At 41.0% G+C, this 24,123-nt stretch overlaps 1 protein-coding gene across 1 annotated transcript in view; it reads right to left on the bottom strand.

The window, feature by feature from the left end:
* LOC146380810 (uncharacterized) overlaps positions 1-24,123 on the bottom strand; it is an 82,222-nt gene that overhangs the window by 54,661 nt on the left and 3,438 nt on the right. The window contains exons 2-3 of the mRNA XM_084939837.1: positions 11,976-12,051; positions 10,008-10,772 (exon numbers count right to left, since the gene is read on the bottom strand). Of these exons, the coding sequence (XP_084795963.1) occupies positions 10,008-10,772; positions 11,976-11,993 (783 nt within the window). The 5' untranslated portion in view covers positions 11,994-12,051. The remainder of the gene's footprint in view (positions 1-10,007; positions 10,773-11,975; positions 12,052-24,123) is intronic.

Below are 24,123 nucleotides of genomic sequence, written 5' to 3'. Positions count from 1 at the left end.
GAAACTCCGTGATGAAGCTGGAACTCTTTCCAAACACAGGAAACAGATCAGGGAGCAGAGACCCACGTGGTTCACGCTGATCGCAGCTACGATCCAGGAGACAAGGGTGGGCGGATCGATGCAGATATCGATCCAAACGTTGGTGGTGGTTTATGATCGATGCTTTAGTTTGTTTCTCTTCTCTAAGTTCACTACTTTACGTCCGTTTCATGACAAAGCAGCTCTCTCTGCTCGACTCCTCTCCTGCTCACACACTTTGCTCCGCCCTCTTCTTCCTGCTCTGCCGTGGTTTGTTGGTGTCCGGTCACGTGAATCAGCTGCACAGCGCAACATCGTGGGGTGTGTTCCAAAGCTACCCCCTTTCTTCTTTTCCTTGTGTTCTATGAGAAAGTCATCGTTGGAAGTAGAATTGTTAAGGATTAAGGAAAAGAGAAGAGCGGGCTGAGAATTTGAACAGCCTTACTCTCGTCTCTCTTTAACAATGTGACACCGGCTGTCCGCCCTGTTGAAACTACAATGTGCTGAAGATGGACTACAAAACAAACATCTTATTTCGCCACAATATGTTCTAACCCTGTTGTTTTATGGTGGTCATATAAATGAGAACCGTCTCTTAAAAATTTTCCTTTACAAAGTTTGAATTTTAGAGGAAGTAACATTTTGGGTCAGATTTACTAACGTCTGCAGCAGCAAAGACTTCTTTTGATGTTAAAAAAATTCTGGATTTCCTGAAGCGGCTCAGTGTTAGTTCGTGACTCAAAGTTTTGGCATATGTTTTTGTAAGAGGTTCACTTTCAGGAGAAAAATAATTAAATAAGTCACACAAATATAAATTACAAAGTCTGTGGTACACAATTTACTGCAAATTGCACAAAATCCAACATTGAAAAAAACCCCTCATCCTGTCTTATGCCTGTAGGGGTTGTGCTAGTTAGGACAGTTTAATTTTATGATGGGAAATGTTTGTGGAACAACTGTGTAATTTGGCTTAAGTTTTTATTTCAGTTCCAAAACTTTGGCTCTGTCCTGAAATTCTCCAGTCAGTCCCAACGCTGAGTGTTTTGAGGCTAGCCCCATTTATTATTTCTTAATAACACAGTTTTTAATTAAATCAAGTAGAAATGAGTTACACTTCTTTTGTTTTTGCAGTGCACACAGCTAACTCTCTCTGCTGAATATGTAAAAAATTAAAGTTTTACTGTGTTACATGCCTGAATGTTGCTCATGGTATGATGGGAAATAATGTTTTCCATTCTTTAGCACATTGAACAGTCAGTTTTCACAGAGTTCAGGTTTATAGGATGAAACAGTTTGTACTGATGCATCTGTCCTCTGGATAAATCTGTACCTGGGTCCTAATCCTCAGAACACTTTGCACAGTGCTCAGGGATTTCTATCAGAACAGTTGTCTCTTATATCAAAAGCATTTTGGTTCTCCTTCAGCCTCCTCGTATTTATCTCAATTTCCTCGCTGTTGTCGGGGAGAGACTCATATATGAATCATGAGCTTATTCTGTATTGTTGAACCACTAAATTGTGCTGCTCTTTGCACGCTTAGAGGTGAAGGGACCAGAGGCAGCAGCAGCAAAAACATCGGACAGCAGCAGCAGCCCAAGCCTCATAGTACAGGAATATGAGGTGAGGCGCACACTGAGGGCAGTGAACCCCAGGAAGGCTGCCGGACCAGATGGGGTAACCGCAAGGGTCCTAAAAGAGTGTGCAGACCAGCTGGCTGGGGTCTTCACTAAGATCTTCAACACTTCACTGTCCCAGTCCTGCATCTCGCCATGCCTAAAGTCAGCCACAATTGTCCCACTGCCAAAGCGTACTAACATTAGCAGCCTCAACGAGTACCGACCAGTTGCTCTAACACCTGTTATAATGAAGTGCTTCGAGAAACTAGTCCGACGTCACATCATGTCCTGCCTGCCACCCACACTCGACCCGCTCCAGTTTGCATACAGAGCTAACAGATCAACTGAAGATGCCATTGCTACAACGCTCCACACCACCATCTCTCACCTGGAAGTGCAGGGCCGTTACGCCAGGCTGCTCTTTGTTGACTTTAGCTCTGCTTTCAATACGATACTCCCGGACAGACTAATAGTTAAACTGCTGGAAATCGGACTTCCTTCTACCACCTGCCGCTGGATCAGAGACTTCCTCTCAGACCGTGTACAGAGAGTTAGGGTGGGGCCTTATCTTTCCTCAGCCCTCAGCCTCAACACCGGCTCTCAACAAGGCTGTGTACTGAGTCCCCTACTGTACACTCTGTACACACATGACTGTGTTACACATTCACAGCACATTTCGGTGCTTTCTTTCAATGTTTTTTTCCCCCCCTGAGATGTAATACGCTTTGAATTCTAGCCAATCATTTTACCTTTGCAAGCGTAGTAGGCGGGCACAGGTACGTATGTTCTTTTAGAGCAAAGCTACAGATTAAAAATGCCCAAGGCAAAGCGGTCAAAAGTCTGGCTGTACTTCACAGCAAAATATGCAAACCCAGCAGCCTTCAACAAGTGCTTCAAGCTGATACTGTGCAAAGGAGGTAACTCCTCGAATCTGATGAAACACCTAGCGACGTATAGCATTTTGTTAAAAGCCGAGAAATGCGCCGTATTTGATAGCTTGCTGCGAGACCTCACACCGAGCACATCTACTGCGGGTGTGGTGCCTGTTATCGGACCCGGAGTTAGCAACATCCCCCAAGAACCCGAAGAGGAGAGTCCTGGCCCCTAGCCCTGCCAGTGTAGCAGAAATGATGACGGATGATGATGCAGCAGCAGCCGTTCTTCTCTGAGTGAGTGGCTTAATGTTGTTCGTGTGTAATTTACGTTGAGTAGGCTAACCACGTTATTACATTAATGCATGTAAGGTGAACTAGCAAACACCGTCGTAGTTACATGCGGCTGTCTTCTTGTTTGATGGCAGATACTCCCTTCACCCTGGTCAAAAAGGCTAAAATGACCAAAGAAAAAGTGGAAAACAGCTAAACATGAGAAATTATTAGACAAAATTTGTGTTTTTTTTCTCCATTGATTATGCACTACTTCCAGCCGAGAGTGATACCATTTATGCCCTATAGCTGCAGAAAAGGCTAACATTGTTATCTTTTTACAAAAAAACCCCCCAAAAAACCAGCTAAACATGAGAGTTTTTTGGACAAATTGTGTGTTCTCCATTATTTAACCACCGGTTCGAGCACCATTTAAGCACCGGCACCGTTTCAAAAGTACCGGTTTGGTACTGGTATCGGATAAAACCAAAACGATACCCATCCCTACTCCCTGTCCAAGATGTGTACATCCTCATACTTGATAGAGTGTCCACTGGCCTGTAGGTGTAAATAGACTGCAGAGTCCTGGTGAGGTAGCTCTTCTGTGTTGTGCCATCTGCTACGCCAGAGGTTGTTTGGTTTCCCCGATGTATAAATCCTGGTAATCCTCCTGGCACTTAACAGCGTACACTATGTTACTCTGTTTGTGTCGGGGGACCCGATCCTTAGGGCGGACAAATTTTTTGTGCAGCGTGTTTTGGGGTTTAAAAGCTACAGAGACCCGGTGTTTAGAAAAAATGTGTCTCAACTGCTCCGATACTCCTGACACATATGGGATCACTACAGGTTTTCGCTTAGGCAGCGGTTGTCCTTCTCTCCTGGATCAGCTGGAGCTTTCTTTAGATGCCTTTCCAGCTTTGACAAAAGTCCAGCCGGGATAACCACATTTACTCAGTCAAACCTTAAATACTGATCCGTAAGTGTAGGTTTACGGTACACGTCAGCTTTTAGATGTCCCCCATACTGATGGAAGCTGGCGTGCACCGTAAACCTACACATACGGATCAGTATTTAAGGTTTGACTCTCATCATCCACTGTAGCACAAACTGGGTGTCATTAGGACGCTACAACACAGAGCGAACACCATCCCCACTGACACAGCGGCCAGCTGCATTTATTGCATTGAAATGCAGCCAAAGCCGCGGAGTCAAGGAGGCCATTTATGTGAAAAGGGAAAGACCATCTCTGAATCGAGGAGGGGGCCTAACGGTACATCTTTCCTCATCTTACAATGCAGTGATTTCAGCCATTCCACAACTCTCTGTGAACGGTACCCATGGCTCGGTACTCTTTGATCTGTGGTTTTGGTCAGTGGTTGTTGATCAATGGCCATGAGAATTTGCATAATTAAGATTAAGGAACTGACCTCCCAGCCCATTGTTCCTTCAGTGGGCTGGTGTCAGTTATTAATGTACTGTTTATAAGATTGGGGAAACCTGCAGTCAGCTGAGACTGAAGAAGTCACTTGGATGAGTGATGAAACGTTTCTTCCACAAAACACTATGTCCAGATGAACAGAATCAACTGTTGGAGATACACACTTCTCAGTTACTCATTATATATGCTCTGGTATTGATTACTTTCTTATGAATGTAGTGAACAGGCATCAGAAAAATTAGTCTTCTAGCAACACAACAGATGTCTCTGACCATAAGACAATCCATTTATCCAGGAGTAAAATGACTGAACATGAGTATACTAAACAATGAAAGTATTATAAAGGACACTAGGAGAGAAATCATTGAATATTTACAAGAGAATAAGAATAGCCTGGTTGAGCCCACTTTAGTTTGGGATGCAGTCAAGGTGATAATGAGAGGCTGGAGTATGATGAATTACAGTGCCAAACAGCTATAAACAGATGTCGCGAGAGAGGTGATATCCCAAGTGAAAGAAGTTAGACAACAGATCTAAAGAACAGACCCAATATTATGTCACAGAGATGGTTAATGATATTAATTTATCATCCACATAAGTAAATCCTAAAAAGTTGTTTATCTGAACGTAGTGTTTTCAGCGGTAGAAACATTTAATCTCTCATCTAAGTGACTTCAGTCTCAGCTGAACAATGGGCTGTGAGGTCAGTTCCTTGATCATTAATATGCAAATTGTCATGTCCATTGATCAACAATGACTGATCTCATAAATGACCGTTTTATTTTCTCCCTCAAGCCTTCTTTCTACAACAGTCTTTTTACATATGCTCTCAGTATGCATTATTTTATTTCCTCCTCTGTCTTACCTGACATCAACAGGTTCCCATACCTTAGAATTCTTGCTTGTTTGACATTTCCTATCATCCTTTTCAGTTCTCCTGATACCACAATCGGACTTAATCGTATGTTCTCATTCTTCTTCTTAAGGGTCAATATTAATTTGAATTCCCCTCTTACTATTTGAAGCACTCGCTTCATTTGAACCAATTTCCCCTATCGCCCGTTTCCAACTTGGCGTTCCAACCAGACTTTCATTGTCGTCAATTCATTCATTGTAGTCCAGTCAAAGGCCAGCTTATGCTAACTGCCGTCTACCTTCTTCCTCCAAAATTAAGCCAGGCTCCACGAGAGCTTCTCTAGCTAGGTAGGTCACACCTGCTTCCAGCATCTCACCCTGGTAGAAACTCTGTGATGAAGCTGGAACTCTTTCCAAACACAGGAAACAGATTAGGGAGCAGAGACCCACGTGGTTCACGCTGATCTCACCTATGATCCGGGAGACAAGGGTGGGCAGATGGATGCAGATACCGATCCAAATATTTGTAGAGGAACCAGAGGAAAAGGCAATGGTGACTGAAAGAATTGTGACTGGAATTCTTTGTGTTTCTTCAAGCATTTTCACCTATAATTTGAGGGACTTCTTCAGTTCTGAGACCAATTGATGGCGATCCCAGATTTTAAGCTCTAGTGGAAGCGTTTCCTTTGGAGAGTCATTTACCAAAGTTGAAAGAGTAACCTTTATCCTTCAAGAAAAAACAAAAAGAAGAAGAAAAAAAACCCTCCACACTGCACAATAAGAATATAGAAACTGATTTATTCATTTGACTACTGAAAAAATGTTTTAAAGGTTTTCTTTAGCATCTTTATCACTGTCAGTTTTGCAGTTTTTTTGCTGACAGAGACATTACTCATGTCCCTCACACTAAACAATTAAAGAACCAATTAGAAATAAGCCCTGAGCTGACAAACAACAACAGAGTCCTCTGAGAACTTTAATCTCTAACAGTTCTTTGATGCTTTATCCAAATTTTCTAAAAATACTTTACCCTCTGCAGGCCAACACTGTATATATGAATGTGTTCTTTGCTTGATTAAATAAAGCATAAATAGACTCACTGCTCCACCTTGTGGTATAAATTTCTTTATAAATTATTGCATTGAAATGCAGCCAAAGCCAATTCAGATTCAAACAGAATTTTAAACAGTAAAATAGAAATAAAGACTTCAAAAACAATGAAAATATAAAACTAGAAAAATATTGAACTTATTAGATTATTGCAGTGTTCTTCTTTAAACATGAAGTTTGAACTTTTGCTGTAATAGTAACTGGATGTAAAATATATTTCTATAGATTTATATTACAAGTACTACTGCTAAACACTGTTTCCTGAAGGAAAATTATTTGAATGTAAGAGGGATAACATTTTAGAGCAATAAAATTTCCCACGCGTCTGACTAATAAAGGTTATCTTATCTTATTTATGCAAAATTAAAAGAAAGAAAATTGATGTGCATATCTTTACTTACACCTTGCCAAATTAAACATTCAGGATTACTCCCTGCAGGTCCAGAAATCAGAGCTACGTCATCAGATCCAAGTCTGACATCAGCTGACACTTTTTACAGCAGATTCCAGCTGAACTCTGTGGAGCCTGATCTGATTTTAAGTCTGACCCTGAAACCAGAAGAGGATCTTCAGATTCATTGTGATCCAGAGATGGGAGTGATTTCATGATGACGCTGATGTTTGCACAGAGCAGATAATGAAGTGAACGTTTTTGCACATTGGTAACAGTGAAAGAGTTTATTTGAAACATGGGATCGTTTGTGATCGGAGTATGTAGTGAGATTCCTAAAACTCTTGTCACACTGGTCACAGCTGAAGTTCTCTTCCATATGTCTATTTTCATGTTTGTTACGAGACCCTGGATGTGAAAAGCTTCTGTCACAGTGTCTGCACTTGTATGGTTTCTCTCCTGTGTGGACTCGTTTATGACTTTTAAGCTCACCTGCAGTGGTGAAGGATGACCCACATTGGTCGCAGATGTGCTTTTTAACCCCACTGTGGAAGAGTTCGTGTTTTTTTAAATCACCTAACGTGGGGAAGCCTTTCCCACATTCTTTGCAGTAGTTCATTTTGTCTCCAGTGTGTCTACGTTGATGTATTTTTAGGTTTCGTTGCTGAGTGAAAGTTTTTCCACAAAGGTCACATCGAAAGTCTTTCCCACCACCACAGTGACGACAGGGTTGAGAACTGGATCCATCTGTGTCGCTCTGCTTCTAAACAAAGATACAAAGACAGTGTACGTCAGGGAATTCCTTCAACTTTATTATCCTGAACGTTGCCTGAAATAAAGAGCATCTCTGCCAACGTCCAATTTACATTATAACACTCAGCTTACTGGGCTACAATAACTGTCTTTGACGTAGAGGAACAGCAACAAGCACTGGTACTCTGTCTGCAAACAGAGGCTCACCATACTTTGAGAAAATGTAAGTAAAACCTATAGACTATTAAAAGTAAGGCATTCAAGAATAAAGTTACGTTGAAACCAAGCACCATAGTTTTTCTTGTGACATTACCAATAAGTTTGATGTGTCACATGGCCCTCTTCCTATTGAAAAAACAAAAGTTGCATCCAAGATGGCCGACTTCTAAATAGCCATTATGGTCACCTCCCATCTTGATGAGTTTGCCCCCTCACATATACTAATGTGCCACAAACAGGACTTTAATATCACTAACCATTCCCATGTTATTACGGTGTATCCATATAAATGGCCCACCCTGTCTTTACATGTAACATTGTTATGAAAAAAAAATGTCAAAAGCAACCACTGGCCCCCGTGCATCTTCACTTTATAAAATTTGGCCCTTTTTACAAAAGGTTTGGACACCCGTGCTGTGCATAAAGCAGGGGTGTCAAACGTACGGCCCCCGGGCCGGATCAGGCCCGCAAACGGGTTTAATCCGGCCCGTGAGATGATTTTGTAAAGTATAAAAATGAGCAGCAATTTTTCAATAAAGAAACTGCTGTTCCAATTGTGTCCATGGGATGGCGCAATAGCAATTGTGAGCTACTTTGTTTTGCCCGCGAAATTTAAACCTGATGTGCTTTGGCACCCTCATTGCCCCAATGTCTCTGTCAAAAAAGAGAAAAGTGGATGCAGAGTGTTCCAAGAAAAATGGTCATCCTCCTATTTATTCACGGAAGTGAATGGGAAAGCTGTATGTTTGGTGTGTTCCCAGCATGTTGCAGAAAGAATATAACCTCCGTCGCCACTATGTGAGTCTTCATGCCGACAAATATGACAACTTTCAAGGACAGCGGAGAAGAGAGAAGGTGAATGAACTGTTGGCGGGTCTGAAGAAACAGCAGTCTGTGTTTACTCACAGCCGAGAAATCAGTGATGCTGCAGTGAAAGCTAGCTGCCTCATCGCTAACGAAATTGCACTAGCTTCAAAACCATTTAGTGAGGGCGACTTTGTAAAAACATGTATGATGAAGGCATCGTAGATTGTGTGCCAGGCCTTTGCAAATATCAGCCTGACAAGAAACACAGTTGCCGACAGGATTTCTGATCTTTCAGCGGATTTGGACAGCCAGTTGAAGCAAAAAATAAAGTCATTTATTGTGTTTTCAGTTGCAATTGATGAAGGCACGGACATTACAGATGTTGCACAACTGGCAATTTTCATCCGCGGAGTTGATGACACATTGACCGTCATCGAGGAGTTCGTGGAGTTGGTACCGATGACTGATACAACGACCGCAGCTGATATTTTCACCGCACTCGTCGTCGCGCTGGACAGGGTCGGAGTGGACTGGTCCCGCGCTGTCAGCCTGGCTACAGATGGTGCACCCTCAATGATCGGGAAGAAAGCAGGCGTTGTAAAAAAGTTCAGAGATAAAGTGCAATCTGCAAATGGAGGACGTGATTTTTGGACTTTTCACTGTATTTTGCACCAGGAGGCTTTGTGTTGCAAGTCACTGAAAATGGATAACGTCATGAAGGTGGTCATCCAAACTGTTAATTTCATCCGATCCAGAAGCACGCAGCTGGCTTGAACACATTTTATCAGAATCTCTTGCCAGGTTACCCCAACTTCACAGCCCTCGCTGCAAAACTGTTGTGCATTTTCGGAACCACGTATCTTTGTGAGCAAGTTTTCTCTGTAATGAGCATAAATAAAACAAAACTGCGCTCAAGGCTCACGCACAGGCACTTGAATCACATCCTGAACTTAGCTGCCGCTCAGGATGTGAAGCCTGATATTGATGAGCTGGTGAAAGCTAAAAGATGCCAGGTATCAGGAGTCAAATAAACTATGCAACCCCACTGAAAGTGCTGCATGAGACACGCTGATGTAGTTCTGTGATCTGTGATATACTTCTGTGAATCACTGAGGCACTGTGCGCTTGTGTGTTCTTTGTCCTCAGAATTTTCAAACAACTTGAGATGTTTTATGATTAATAGCTATGTTGTGCCTGTACTATTTTGAACATACTGTCCACAGACACTAGCTTTATTTTTATGTTGATTGTATTAAAACAAAGAAAACAATCTGAAGTTGTTGTTTTTAAGTTATACATACAATGATTTTACCAGTCCGGCCCACTTGAGAATAGACTTTTCTCCATGTGGCCCCTGAACTAAAATGAGTTTGACACCCCTGGCATAAAGTTTTTATGTCCTGTTGAGATTTGAAAATTACAAATAATTTAAATAATGAATCAGAACAAGTGCAACTGTAAATCCTCAAATATGGATGCAAAGTTACAGTAATCATTGTTTTTAGTTTGAAGACTTATTATGTTCTTTACTGACAGTTTCAAAATTCCAGTAGATGCCATTGAGTCCAGTAGAATTACTACATGCGAACATAATTTAATGAGTAGAGTTGATCCAAACAGTCAGTCTTAAATTAGAAGAAAATATAAATGCATACCTCACAGTAACTGCACTTGCAGAGTTTCTTTCTGGTGTGGATCTGTTGGTGTTCTTTCAGGTAACGTGGAGCTTTAAAAGTCTTCTCACACAGGTCACATTTATAAGGTCTCCCCACAGTGTGGGTAAACTTGTGGCATTGTAACTGTGCATCTGTTGTAAACAGTTTGCCACACTGATCACAGCACCAAACATCATGTCCAGTGTGAATCCGTAGGTGTTTATTTCGGGTCTCTACACGACTGAAAGTTTTTCCACAAATGTCACAGCTGTACGCCTTAATTCCAGAGTGGGTAACTAGATGACACTGTAACTGGCTACTGCGAGCAAAAGTTTTACCACACTGATCACAGGTGTACGGTTTAACTCCACTGTGGACAAGCTGGTGTGTTTTTAAGGTTCCACGTTGGGTAAAAGATTTCCCACACAAGTCACAGGTGTACGGTTTAACTCCACTGTGGACGAGTTGGTGTGTTTTTAAGCTTTGAGTGTGGGTAAAATATTTTCCACACAAGTCACAGTTGTATGCTTTAACTTCACTGTGGATGAGTTGGTGTGTTTTTAAGTTTCCAGGATCAGTAAAAGATCTTCCACACAAGTCACAGTTGTACACTTTAACTTCACTGTGGATGAGTTTGTGTCTTTTCAAGTGTTTAGAACAGGCAAAATCCGTCCCACACTCATCACAGCTGTATGTTTTCTCCCCCTTTCTTCTGTGAGGCTTGTCGGCCTCCTGAGAGCGCTGACTTCTCGCTCCATGTTGGTCCTGCAGTGACAGAGATACAAACAGAGGCAGTGAGTGAAAAACAGTCGTGGAACAAACTGAAACTCCATTAGTGGAATCAAAGATGTCAACAAACACATTGTAGGTGTGTTACCACCAGAGATGGGCAGTAACGCGTTACTTGTAACGAGTAAAGTAAGGGATTACTATTGCAAAAACGGTAATTAGATTACCGTTACTTTCCCGTAGGAACGCTGCGTTACTGCGTTACTAAAACCGTGATATTTTTTGCCAGAATGTCTCATGACAGTGACGTAAGCAAGTGCGACGTTCGTGGCAACAGCTGTGTGCAGAGCAACAGTGGGTCATATATCGAGTGCGGGAGAGAGTATGAGTGTGCAGCGTTTAAAGCGTGGAAGTACTGACCTTACTTTAAGTTTGATTCCATAAAAAGTGACAAAAACATTAGCGTCCGTTGTGCGTGGGAAGAAAACTTCTTTTTACAGCGAAAAAAAGCCCTAGACTTCCAAGCAAGCACCGAGTAGCTACGACGTAATGGGAAACTCACAGAGAAACTCGCGGACTCTTCCACTGACCGCTGCGGCACACCTGAACCAGGTTAAACCTCCGCCTACCCTACTCCTGCTTTACAGGTGAAAATAGAGCAACAGGACCGCTGAGTCTTTGACTTTATTTATTTTCTGCTGTGTTTTACTTGCATCTATTTGAAAGACTGAGTGTAAACACACAAAAAAAATAATTTTATGTGCTGGAATGTGCAGAAAATAGGTTTAAATATTAAAAAAAATTCTTCCAGTCAGAGAATGTTCCATATAATTAAATTTTTTGCTTGATGCATAAAGTTAAAAGATTAAAACTAATAAAACAAGTTTTAAAAGGAGACTTTTCCATTTGATTTCATTTTGTATGATGGATTATGTAGATAAAGTAGAATTGGGCTGAAAGATCTATCGCTTTATCACCTATTCAGGTTGTAAATCGTGTTTTTAAAAAGTAACTAAGTAACTAAGTAATTAATTACATTTGAAAATAAGTAATGAGTAAAGTAACGAGATTACTTTTTTGGGGAAGTAATCAGTAATTAGTTACTGATTACTTTTTTCAAGTAACTTGACCAACACTGGTTACCACCACCTTCTAGTGATAGTATCACATTACAATTATGAGCTACAATGAGAGTTGTAACGTGCACACAGTTTCAATAACAGAGATATTTTTGCTCACCTTTTGGGTTGAAGTCATTGTTTCCTCTGTAGTGGCTGAGCGGAGTCTAAATGGCTCGTCCCCTCCTGATGATCAGCTGGAACAAAAAATATATTTATATGTATTTCATCCTTGATCAAAAGAAGCTGAGATGGAAAGCTCAAATCCACTCAAACTAAATGTCTTCAGTCAGTGTGTCAGCCTCCAGTTAACAACAGTGGTGAGAAACTGCACTACTGAACCTCCACTGACTGAATAACTTTAGTTTGGTGCTTCATTTGAACCTCATAGATTTTATTAAACAAACTGAATAAAAACTTTGAAAAACTGAAGGTGAGCTGATGGTAAGAGGGTCATCATCTGACACTAGGGCTGCCACGATTAGTCGACTAGTCACGATTACGTCGAAAATCAAAATCGTCGACGAGTCGTTTGAAGCTTTGTAAGATCCCAAAAGACGCAGGAATAAGTAGTAGGATTTAAGAGTGCAATAACGGACTGAAACAGAAGATGGCAGCACTGCATGTACAAGGATGCCAGCTGCCGTTAAACCCCGAAGAAGAAGAAGCTGTGTCCCAGAATTCATAGCGCAGCCCAGCTCAGTTTCCAACAATGGCAAATATTACTCTTATTATTCTTTCTGGGTCACAAAATAAACATTTAACATATTTTCAGGCGAGAATGTAGCTGTGTAAACTTCAAATATCTGCTCAGTTTATCAAGACACCACATATTTTCAATAGCTAGCCGGGGGCAAGGCTCACTAGAGCCGGTGAGAACACCGGACTCCCGGCAAATCGTTTTCAAACCCACCGCCGTCTTTCACTACTCAGGTTAAACATGATATATAAGTCACTTAACTTAATAATGTTATTGTTTGGCTTTTTTTTAGTATTTTATTTGTTCCTGAGTAAATCGGTTTGGCTGAGATTAAAGTTATAGTTTTTTTTACAGCTGAATAAACGTCAAGCAGACAACTTATTATCAGAAGTGTGAGATGCTCGAGAATATACTCCGGTGTCCCGTTATATTTTAGAAAGCAAGGAGTTTATTAAACTTCACCGAAACAATCTGCAAATTTCATTAAAATTTAATAAACTATCATCTTGTCTTTATTTTTAGTTAGCACATACCTTGAACACTTAAAGCTGTAAGCTAATGATAGTTATATAAGAGCAGATGCTGCTGGTGCAATAAACTGCACGTTTTACGTCCAATGGATGCATGATCTGATTAGTCGACTAATCGCAAAAATAATCGGTGACTAGTCGACTATCAAAATAATCGTTTGTGGCAGCCCTATCTGACACTACATCAAGATTCTCAGACCATGTCATGGTTCACTTGATCCCTGCAAACAGGCACAAACTGAAACTCTCTAAAGCTTTTGTGAAGACACTGAAGCAGTGGACTGATGAGGCTGTGGAGAATCTGCAGGTGTGTCTGGACTGCACCGACTGGGAGGTTTTCAGGATTGTTACCAACAATTTGGATTATTATAGAGATGCTGTGATGTCCTGTGACATCAGCTTCTGTGAGGACAGCTGCACAGCATCACACACCAGGGTGAGTTAGAATAATAGCCAGCCCTGGTTCTCTAATATATTCATTGGGCTATAAAGCTGAAGACATGATCACTTCAATGAACCTGACCGAAAAGGAGGTGAGTGAGTGCCACACTCTCAAAAACAAACTTAAGGCACACTTTGTAGTCAGAAAAAACATCATCTTTTAAACTTGAAAAGTTCAACCGAAGGCAGCAAGAAGTGGGAGAGACGGCAGATCGGTTTATTACATCCCTATATGCCTTGGCGGAGCATTGTGACTACGGGGCGCTGTACAGTGAAATGATAATTGACAGACTCGCTGTCGGAATGAGAGACAAGAGGCTCTCGGAGGAACTGCAAGTGGATGCAGAGCTCATGTTAGAAAAAGCAGTGATAGGGATTCCCCAAAGTGAGCTTGTTAAGAAGCACCAGCATCTTCTTAAAAACAACTTCAAGCAGGAGAATCCTTGGAACGTGGACATCATTAGCAAAGATAAAACATTTCAAACCAGAACAGACTGTGCCACAAAACACAGAGAGGAACATGAAACATGACATAAGGCAATGCAATCGATGTGGAAAGACAACACCTCACAGCAAAAAGCTGTGCGCAGCCAAAGAGGTAGTCTGCAATCAGTGTAAAAAGAAAGGTCACTATGCAAGAGTGTGCAGGTCGGGGGCACTGGGAGAAATATGGGCAGCAGGTGGTGACATTGAAGAGAGGGAAGTAGCACAGTAGCATCTGATAGAACTGAGGATGCATGGATGACTAAAAAAAAGTTAACAATATAGACTGTTGGCTCAAAATTGACAAAAGAGCAGACGTAACAGTCTTGCCTGAAAGAAAAAAGCAGTTACAAAAGAAAGCAGTTAGCAGTTACAGAGAAATTTACAGCTAACCTGAGTACTCCGGGCAACACTACAATACTGTGTATGTAGTAGCAGACCTGACACAAGGGTTACTTAGCTGCCCAACAAGTGTAGAGCTTGGGTTAGCGGACAAAGTAGAAGCAGCGTCACTCACTTCAGCAGAGGCGGTAAAGCAGCAGTTTCTGAAGCTACTTAGCTGTTTAGGACAAATGGAGGGGGGATACAAAATTGAGCTTAAAGCAGATGCTAAGCCATTTACCTGTTGACCCCAAGAAGGGTCCCACTTCCCTACTGCCTAAAATCAAAAAGGAGCTAGCTTGTATAGAAGAGTTAGGGGTAATCTCCAGAGTGTAGCAGTCTACTGACTGCTGTGCAGGAATCTTTCCAGTACCCAAACCAAACAGAGAAGAAGTGTGTGTATTGACTTGACCAAACGTAACAATTCTGTGAAAAGAGAAAGACAGATGTTGCAATCAGTATAGCACACCCTAGGACAGCTAGAAGGCGCAAAGTTCTTCTCAAAACTCGATGCTAATTCAGAATTGTGGAAAATACCTTTGTCCAAGCAGTCAGCTCTTTTCACAACCTTCATCACGCCATTTGGAAGGTATTGTTTCAGTAGACTCTGTTTCAGCATATCTTCAGCTCCTGAGCATTTTCAAAAATGAATGTCTCAAGTCTTGGAGGGGCTGGACGAAGTTGTCTGCCAAATGGATGACATTTTGGACACACAGGCCCAGCACGACAAGAGACTAGTCGCAGTCCTTGTGTGGTTCACAAAAGCAGGTGTGACATTGAAAAGTGAGAAATGCGACTTTGCAAAAACCTTAATCAAGTTGCTTGGACAGATCATTGACAGTACAAGCGTCAAAGCAGACCCAGAAAAAGTGAACATGGTCAGCAACATGGAGGCACCCACCGATGTAAGTGGAGCGAGACAATTCCTGAGAATGGTTAATCATCAAGGCAATGTTTCCCCACCAAGCAGAAAAAACACAGCTACTGAGAGAACTACTCAGTAGCAAAAAAGTGCTGTTGGAGTGAGGCTCAACAAACAGTGTTTGACAGCATTAAGTCAGTACTGAGTACCTGGCAGTCTACAGTCCCAAAGCACAAACAACAGTATCAGCCTTAAGCATCCTCCTATGGACTGGGAGCAGTGCTACTTCAGAAACAAGAGGAAGACACAACCAAGGTAGTGACCTTCACTTCAAAAGCATCAACCCCCACACAACAAAGATATATTCAAATAGAGAAGGAGGCATTAGCCATTAGGGCTGCCAGGATTTGTCAACTAGTCACGATTACTTCGACTATTAAATTTGCCGACAACTAATTTAATAGTTGACGCATCCTTTGAAGCTTTGTAAGATCCTGAAAGACACAGGAATACGTAGGATTTAAGAGTGTACTAACGGACTGAAACAGAAGATGGCAGCACTGCATCTACAAGGATCCCAGCTGCCGTTAAACGCCAAAGAAGAAGAAGCAGTTTCCAGTATCGTAGGTGATAACGTTACAGTGATGCGACAAAGGCTGTCCAAACTAGAAGACTTCTCCAAATGCAGTCGACAAATGCGTGCTTCATTTCCCCAGATTTGAAGGATGGGTCAGGTGTATTCTTCGTGACCAACCTATCCCAGAATTCATAGCGTGGCTCAGCCAATTCCAGTTTTCTATGGTGGCAGCTACTCACGGCATTCACACAATTAAAACAGCAGAAGTGTGAATGCCGTGAGGCATTCCTGTTTCTCTTTATTCTTTATTGTGTGAATGCAGCAGCTTTCAGAAAAAAACAGCTTCTACGCAGTGTTGTTTCAGCGGTTTCTCCTTCTTCTGCTGTTTTCAGATTCCACTACACGGCATTCACACTGGATTTTTTTTGCAGGAAATGCAACTTTTCTAGTTGTGTGGATGCTTTAAGCATCCACACTATTGAGTTCCTCTTGGGACTTCCGTACACTTTTTGGCACTTAACTACTTCCACAATTTTCAGCCGATTTTCACCGTTCAAATTTTAAACTATTCTGCTATTTCTGCTAATTCCTGCTATGTCTTTTGGTATTTTCTGCTATTATACTTTTTAAAATATTAAGCTTAATTTGTCCCATTGAAATGAATGGGAAACTTCTGCAATTCTGCTAAAATTTGCTGTTTTTTGAAACTTAACTACTTCCTCATACTTTCACCTAGAAACTCCATTCAAACTTTAAAATGTTCTCAAATTATTGGGCTATTCCTGTATGATTCAGCTTTTTCAGATCTTCCACCGTTTTAATCTTATCCCTCTTTAAGTCTTTAGTTGCAAAATTGTGATTTTTCACAAAATACATGCGTTGCTATGGTTGCTATGCAATTAACTCAGAGTGAGCACTGGTGCGTTCTGAATTTTCTCTTCATGTCTGAACAACTTCTTGCTACTCGCTCAATTTCCACTCAACTTCCACAAATTATACATCAAAACGTAGGTATTTTTGCTGGCTTTAAGACAGTGTCACTATAATTATCGTGCGAGTTACGGTTTTTTCACAATTTGCCTCGAAGTGACACAAGGTCTAAAAACTCCCCATTCAAAGTCTATGGGGAGGTTGTGAAACTCAGAGCTGAAATACTGAAACTGAAGGCATTTTCAAATCGTCATATCTCCTTAACGAAGCGAAGTTAAGACATGAGGCTTGTCCCCGTATATCTTCAGACACTCCTGACGCTCACAATTCAAGAATTATTTTCTCACCTATTACCGTTCTGAGATGAGTTAGACTTGTTTGAGGGGTGGAAATCTGCCCTCCTCTCAGTTTTCAAACTCCGAAAATGAAGCTGTTTCTTCTCTCGTCATATCTCCGCGACGGAGATACAAAGAGCTATGAAAATCGCAGTCAAAGTACACCAAAGTCCGCTGATTCACCCAGTGCAAGAATTATGCTTCTATCCCACCTAGTTTTTGAGTTACACGACGTTTTGTAACTCCAAAAAACGGCGATTTTTGCCTCTCACCGCGATCTAATTCTGACTGCTCATCACCCTGTTTTCCAGGCGCCCGCTCTCTTTGCCAGTGGCGCAATTGGTAATGAAACGGATCTTCAGACCAAAGTTCATGGGTTCAATTCCACCTTGGCCCACATGTTTTTTTCACTACAAATTGATACACTATCACAGACCTGTAATTCATATTGATAATTTATTATAATTCGGCAATGTTTTATGATTTTGGCAGCTTTTCTAATATGGACCTCAGATTCTTGTTAACGCTCAATGGCAGAAATACATACAAGTACACAGTCTGATGAAGCAGACAGAAGCAGTACCTCTGATTGGTTCAGCATTTTCACCTCTTATCAGCACAAATCTCAGCCTCTTCTGCTGTTGTCAGCAAAAACCTATTTTAAGCAGAATTCTGCTCATTCACCTCTTTTCAGCAGAAATTCTGCTGATTGAACTCTTTTCAGCAGAATTTTCACCTCTTTTCAGCCCAAATTCTGCTCATTCACCTCTTCTGCAAAATTTTCAGCCTTTTCACCTCTTATTAGCACAAATCTCAGCTGTTTTCAGAAAAAACTCTTTTGAGCAGAAATTCTGCTGATTCATCTCTTTTCAGCGCAACTTTCTGCTGATTCATCTCTTTTCAGCGCAACTTTCTGCTGATTCATCTCTTTTCAGCGCAACTTTCTGCTGATTCATCTCTTTTCAGCGCAACTTCCTGCTTCTTTACCTCTTTTCAGCAGAAATTCTGCTGATTCACCTCTTTTCTGCAAAATTTTCAGCCTTTCCACCTCTTATCAGCACAATTCTCAGCAGCTTCTGCTCATTTCAGCACAATTGTCAATCTCTCCACCTCTTCTTTGTGAGAATGAGTTTGGCTCAGTGCGCTAAATAGCCGCCCATAGACCAGGAGGGCCAGGTTCGAATCCTGCTCAGGGCAATGTTTTTTTTCAACTTTTTCAGCTCTTTTCAGCAGACATCTTCAGCGTTAAGGCATCCACACAGCATTTTCGCAGGAAATGCAATTTTTTCTAGTTCTACCTTATTCTAGTTGCTCAGACATTTGCTGGTTAACTACTCCCTCAGTTTTCATCTGATTTTCACCATTCAAACTTTAAACTGTTCTGCTCCTTCTGCCAATGCCTGCTATATCTTTTGGTGCACATAACTTTTATACTTTGAGATATTAAGCTTTTTATGCAATTTTTTGGCCCATTTTGCTGAATGGGACCACATTATCAGTGTGATCACCAGTTTTGCTTACAAAAGTATTTGATCCCTTGAACTTTTCCACATTTTGTCCCATTACAGCCACAAACATGAATCAATTTTATTGGAATTCCACGTGAAAGGTCAATACAAAGTGGTGTACATGTGAGAAGTGGAACGAAAATCATACATGATTCCAAACATTTTTTTTTTTTTTTTTTTACAAATAAATAACTGCAAAGTGGGGTGTGCGTAATTATTCAGCCCCCTGTGTCAATACTTGGTAGAACCACCTTTTGCTGCAATTACAGTTGCCAGTCTTTTAGGGTATGTCTCTACCAGCTTTGCACATCTAGAGACAGAAATTCTTGCCCATTCTTCTTTGCAAAACAGCTCCAGCTCAGTCAGATTAGATTGACAACGTTTTTGAACAGCTGTTTTCAGATCTTGCCACAGATTGTCGATTGGATTTAGATCTGGACTTTGACTGGGCCATCCTAACACGTGGATAGGTTTTGTTTTAAACCATTCCATTGTTGCCCTGGCTTTATGTATAGGGTGGTTGCCCTGCTGGAAGGTGAACCTCCGCCCCAGTCTCAAGTCTTTTGCAGACTCCAAGAGGTTTTCTTTCAAGATTGCTCTGTATTTGGCTCCATCCATTTCCCCATCAATTCTGACCAGCTTCCCTGCCCTTGCTAAAGAGAAGCACCCCCAGAGCATGATGCTGCCTCACCATATTTGACAGTGGGGATGGTGTGTTGAGAGTGATGTGCAGTGTTAGTTTTCCGCCACACATAGTGTTTTGCATTTTGGCCTAATCTTTTTGGAACCATACTGTCCATACTGGAAAATGCCAAGTATGGACAGTTTTTGTGAGATACCAAATCTCCTTTTCAAAACACTGAAAATTACCTCCATTATATTTTCCCACCAATTCCGAAGTCCCGAACAGCTCCATAAGATATGTAAAATCGAAGCATTTTGACCATCACATCTCCAACATTCGTCCGTAGAGGCCAGGTTCCATTTATACAATTGTTGCGGTGTTCGATGCCACCTATGGATTATTTTAAGTTGAATAAATCTACTGCCTGTTTCTTTATAACTAGTATTAACATTTTGAAAACATGAATCCCATTCAACTGAAGATATGTCCAATGCCATGTCCTGGGCCCAGTAGCCCTTAACTTTAAGGAGAGGGTCAGCCGACCGTTCTTGCAATAAATGATAAATCTTAGAGGTAATGGTCTTGAGAGCAGGACTTCCACAGGGCTGCCCACAGGACAGGTTCCCAACCACTTTGATAATGAACTATGTATTTGGACATATCTCCAGAACTGATTACGCTGCAACTTATATAACTCCACAATTTTATCAAAGCTTAAAAAACATTTAGTCCCACAATCAAATAAATCTGATACATTAAGGATGCCTGCCTTACACCACTGTAACCAGTCAACCGATGTCCCTCCAATTAAAATTATTTTATTTCCCCATAAGGTTGCCGAAGGAGATTTAATAAAGTCCCAGCGACCCACCCTATGTAATTTACACCACAATGTCTTCGCATTTGCAATTATAGGATGGGTAAGTTTATGACTGGTATCAAACAGCTCCCTCCAAGGAGAAATACCGCCATTAACTTCCGTCTCCATATGGGACCAGATGGGTTTAACTGGTGCAGTAGGTAACCAAGCTCTAAGTTGTTTCACATTCATCACCCAATAATACCATTGGAAATTAGGCAATGAAAAACCTCCTTGTTTTGTACTCGCTTGAAGTTTCTTAATACTTAAACGATGTGGTGAGCTACCCCAAAGAAACTGCCGAATCAAAAAATCTAGATCTTTGAAATACTTATCTGGAATGTGTAATGGAATATTGGATAAAATATAAAAGGTCATGGGTGCAGTCATCATCTTAATACAACTCATTTTACCACATATTGTGAGACGTGTTCCGGACCATCTACCAAATTCCATTTTTATTCTTTCAAACATTGGCTCCATATTTGCTCGGACCATCTTAGTGTAATCTGAGGTCATTTGTATCCCCAAATACCTCAAACCATTCACAGACCACCCAAACTCCCACTGTTTAAATAAAGTATGAGGGCAGTGTCCTGACATAGGCATTGCCTCTGATTTATCCCAGTTGACGCAATACCCTGAAAGCAGCGTAAAGCTTTCTATACATTCTAATAGGGCTGGACTGACTTCCCAGACTGGGTCATAAGTAACAACATATCATCTGCATATGATAGAAGCTTATGTTGACTATTAACCATCGAAATTCCAAATATATTTACATTATTTCCGTTTTTGTGCCAAAGGCTCTATAGCAATTACAAAAAGCCCGGAGCTAAGGGGACAACCCTCTCTTGTGGATCTCTGTAAAAGGAATAGATCTGATATGAGTGCATTTGTCAATACTCGCGCTGAAGGTGAATCATATATCTTTATCCACCTAATAAAACTGTCACCAAAACCAAACTTTTCTATTGTCTTAAACCAGTGGTTCCCAAGCTTTTTTTGCTGGGCCCCCCTTTGTTTTACAAGAAAAATGTCCCCCCCGCGCGCACACACACACGCACAAACACATCCTCCAACCACACACACCCATATGTTGCTCCATTGCGGTTTATTTCACACCTCAAACATTTAGTAAACAATTAAGCAAATTCAAGTAATCTGCAATAAATTACAGGTAGTAAGGAAATAGACTACTAACTCTTTTACGCTACGTCCGCACCTACACGGGTATTTTTGAAAACGCAGCTGTTTCGTCCACACGTTTTCGAATCACCGAAAACAGATTCTTTTTAAAACTCATTTTTTTCCGTTTATGTGTGAACGAGGAATACAGAGGTCAAAGGTATGTGCCTTTTTTTCACGTCACGCTGTGCGCCACGTTATTGTTTACAGGAGATGAATTGCAAAATGGCAGGTAGTCAGATTAACAGTATTTTGTCTCTATCTTCAGGTTTTACACGCTTACATATACACACGCAGTTACTGTCCCACTATTTAGAAAGGCAGAGGCGTCACGGTGTTATTATTTTACATGTAGTTGGTTTTTTTCCTGTGTAATAATATTCAACATTGCTATCAATACATTTTTCAAAAAAATGCCTCTCTGTGCAAAATGGGTTTAAAACCATAAACAACTGTGGGATACATTTTGTCCGTGATTTAGACAGGGGGAACAAATTGTAGCAGGATCAGCCTGATATTATTTGTATCCCACTGTAACTTTACTGTATAAAGAGCTAACATCTCCAAAATGTCAGGAGTAGTTAGTCATTACAATAAGTGTTTGAACTAAAAATCAAGAATGTGGGATACTGTTTGTCCGTGATTTGGAGAGAACAGCGCGTGATCCTGACGAAGGGAAAACTAATTCTGCAGGGGAGACCTACCTCGGCACTTGTGCAGGTGAAACCATAGGGAAGATATGCTTCACCATATTTTCTAGTTTTTGGCTTAGAATGAAGTTGGTTTGGAAATATGTTCAGCGATGCTTCATCTCCTGCTTTGCGTTTGTGTGGGCGCCCCGTGCTAGCAGTGTACAAGCATTGTTTTTTTGTTTTTTTTTCCCCTTTTCATACCGCGCTCCCCCTGCAATGGCTCTGCGACCCCCTAGGGGGCGGGCCCCACACTTTGGGAAGGTCTGTCTTAAACAAATAATCCCACTCAACACAATCAAAAGCTTTAGCAGCATCCAGCGATAGGGCCACTGTTGGATATACTGAATCATATACATAATTTTTTCGCCATTACTACTTTTAATCGACCCGCTAAGACCCTTGACAAGATTTTTTGGTCAGAATTCAGCAAAGATATGGGGCTCAACCACTTGGGTCTAAAGGGTCTTTCCCAGTTTTAGGAATAAATGTTATAAGTCCAGAGTGCATTGACTGAGGTAGTGAGCCTACTTTAAACACCTCATTATAAACATCGAGCAACAGGGGACTTAACATATCCTCAAATGCTCTATAGAAATCCAATGGTAACCCGTCTAATCCTGGAGCTTTATTAAGTGGCATACTGTTAATTGCACGGGTAATCTCCTCCACTGTAATTGGAGCATCTATAATCTGCTGGTCAGTAGTAGAAAGCTGTGGCAGGTTTAAATCAGTAAAGAATGCTTCGAATTTCTGTTCATCTAAACTACCTCGTGTAGAATAAAGATTATTGTAAAAGGCCCTAAATCCAACATTTATAAGTCTAACAGAAGTTGAAATAACCCCTTCTGATTGTCGTATGCCTGGGATATGGTTCATACTGTCTTTCTGTTTAAGACTGTATGCTAATAAACGGCTCGGCTTGGGAAATCTTTTTGTAGCCTAAGCCTGCTTTAAATTTCTTAATAACTTTATCCCTGACCTGTCTGGTGTGTTCTTCGGATTTCATGGTGTTGTTGCTCCCAATATTCTCTCAGACAACTTCTGAGGCCGTCACAGAGCAGCTGTATTTGTACTGACATTAGATTACACACAGGTGCACTCTATTTAGTCATTAGCACTCATCAGGCAATGTCTATGGGCAACTGACTGCACTCAGACCAAAGGGGGCACACCCCACTTTTCAGTTATGTATTTGTAAAAAATGCTTGGAATCATGTATGATTTTCGTTCCACTTCTCACATGTACACCACTTTGTATTTATTCTTTCATGTGGAATTCCAATAAAATTGATTCATGTTTGTGGCTGTAATGTGACAAAATGTGGGAAAGTTCAAGGGGCCAAATACTTTTGCAAGCCACTGTAAGTCACTTGGATACCTTAAAAATGTTACCGTTTGGTAAATCGGTTTGGCTGAGATTAAAGTTACAGTTCTCACACAGCTGAATAAACGTCAAACAGAAAACTGGTTAAACAGAAGGGTAAGATGGTAGAATTTACTCCAGTGTCCTGCTATTTTTTAGATAGCAAGAAGCAGGAGGCTGAGGTTATTGAATTCCACAGAGGCAATCTGCAAATTTCATTAAAAGTTTAATAAACTGTCATCTTGTCTTTATTTTTGGTTAGCACATACCTTAAACACTATAAGCTAATGATAATTATATAAGAGCAGATGCATGCTGGTGCAAATAGCAGTTCATTTTCCATCCAATGGATGCATGACGTGATTATCGCAAAAATAATCTAGTCGACTATCAAAATAATCATTTTTGGCAGCCCTACTAGCCATAACCTGGGCGTGCAAGTGATTTTCTCATCAGCATCAAGTTTCATGTTGCGACAGATCATAAGCCTTTAGAGCTACTTTTAGTCTCCAAGAACTTAGATGAACTACTGCCACGAGTACAAAGACTGAGAATGAGATTAATGAGCAACACAGAGATGAAACAATAAAACATGTCCAACTCTACTGCAAAATCTTTTTGACTGGAGTAACAGCCAGTATTTGGTTGTAGTGGACTATTTCTCAAGATACACAGAAATACCTGAGCTGTCTTCTAACACATCAGCAGAAATGATTGAACACTTAAAGTCCGTATTTGCACACCACAGCATACCAACATAATTAAAGTCAGATAATGGCCCACAATTCTCCTCAG

Source organism: Perissodus microlepis, chromosome 9 (assembly GCF_051167445.1).
Source record: "Perissodus microlepis isolate ML-2025 ecotype Zambia chromosome 9, ASM5116744v1, whole genome shotgun sequence".
Classification (NCBI taxonomy): Eukaryota; Metazoa; Chordata; class Actinopteri; order Cichliformes; family Cichlidae; genus Perissodus; species Perissodus microlepis.
Note: the sequence above shows the minus strand (reverse complement) of the source record. Positions and strands in the feature narration are given on the sequence as shown.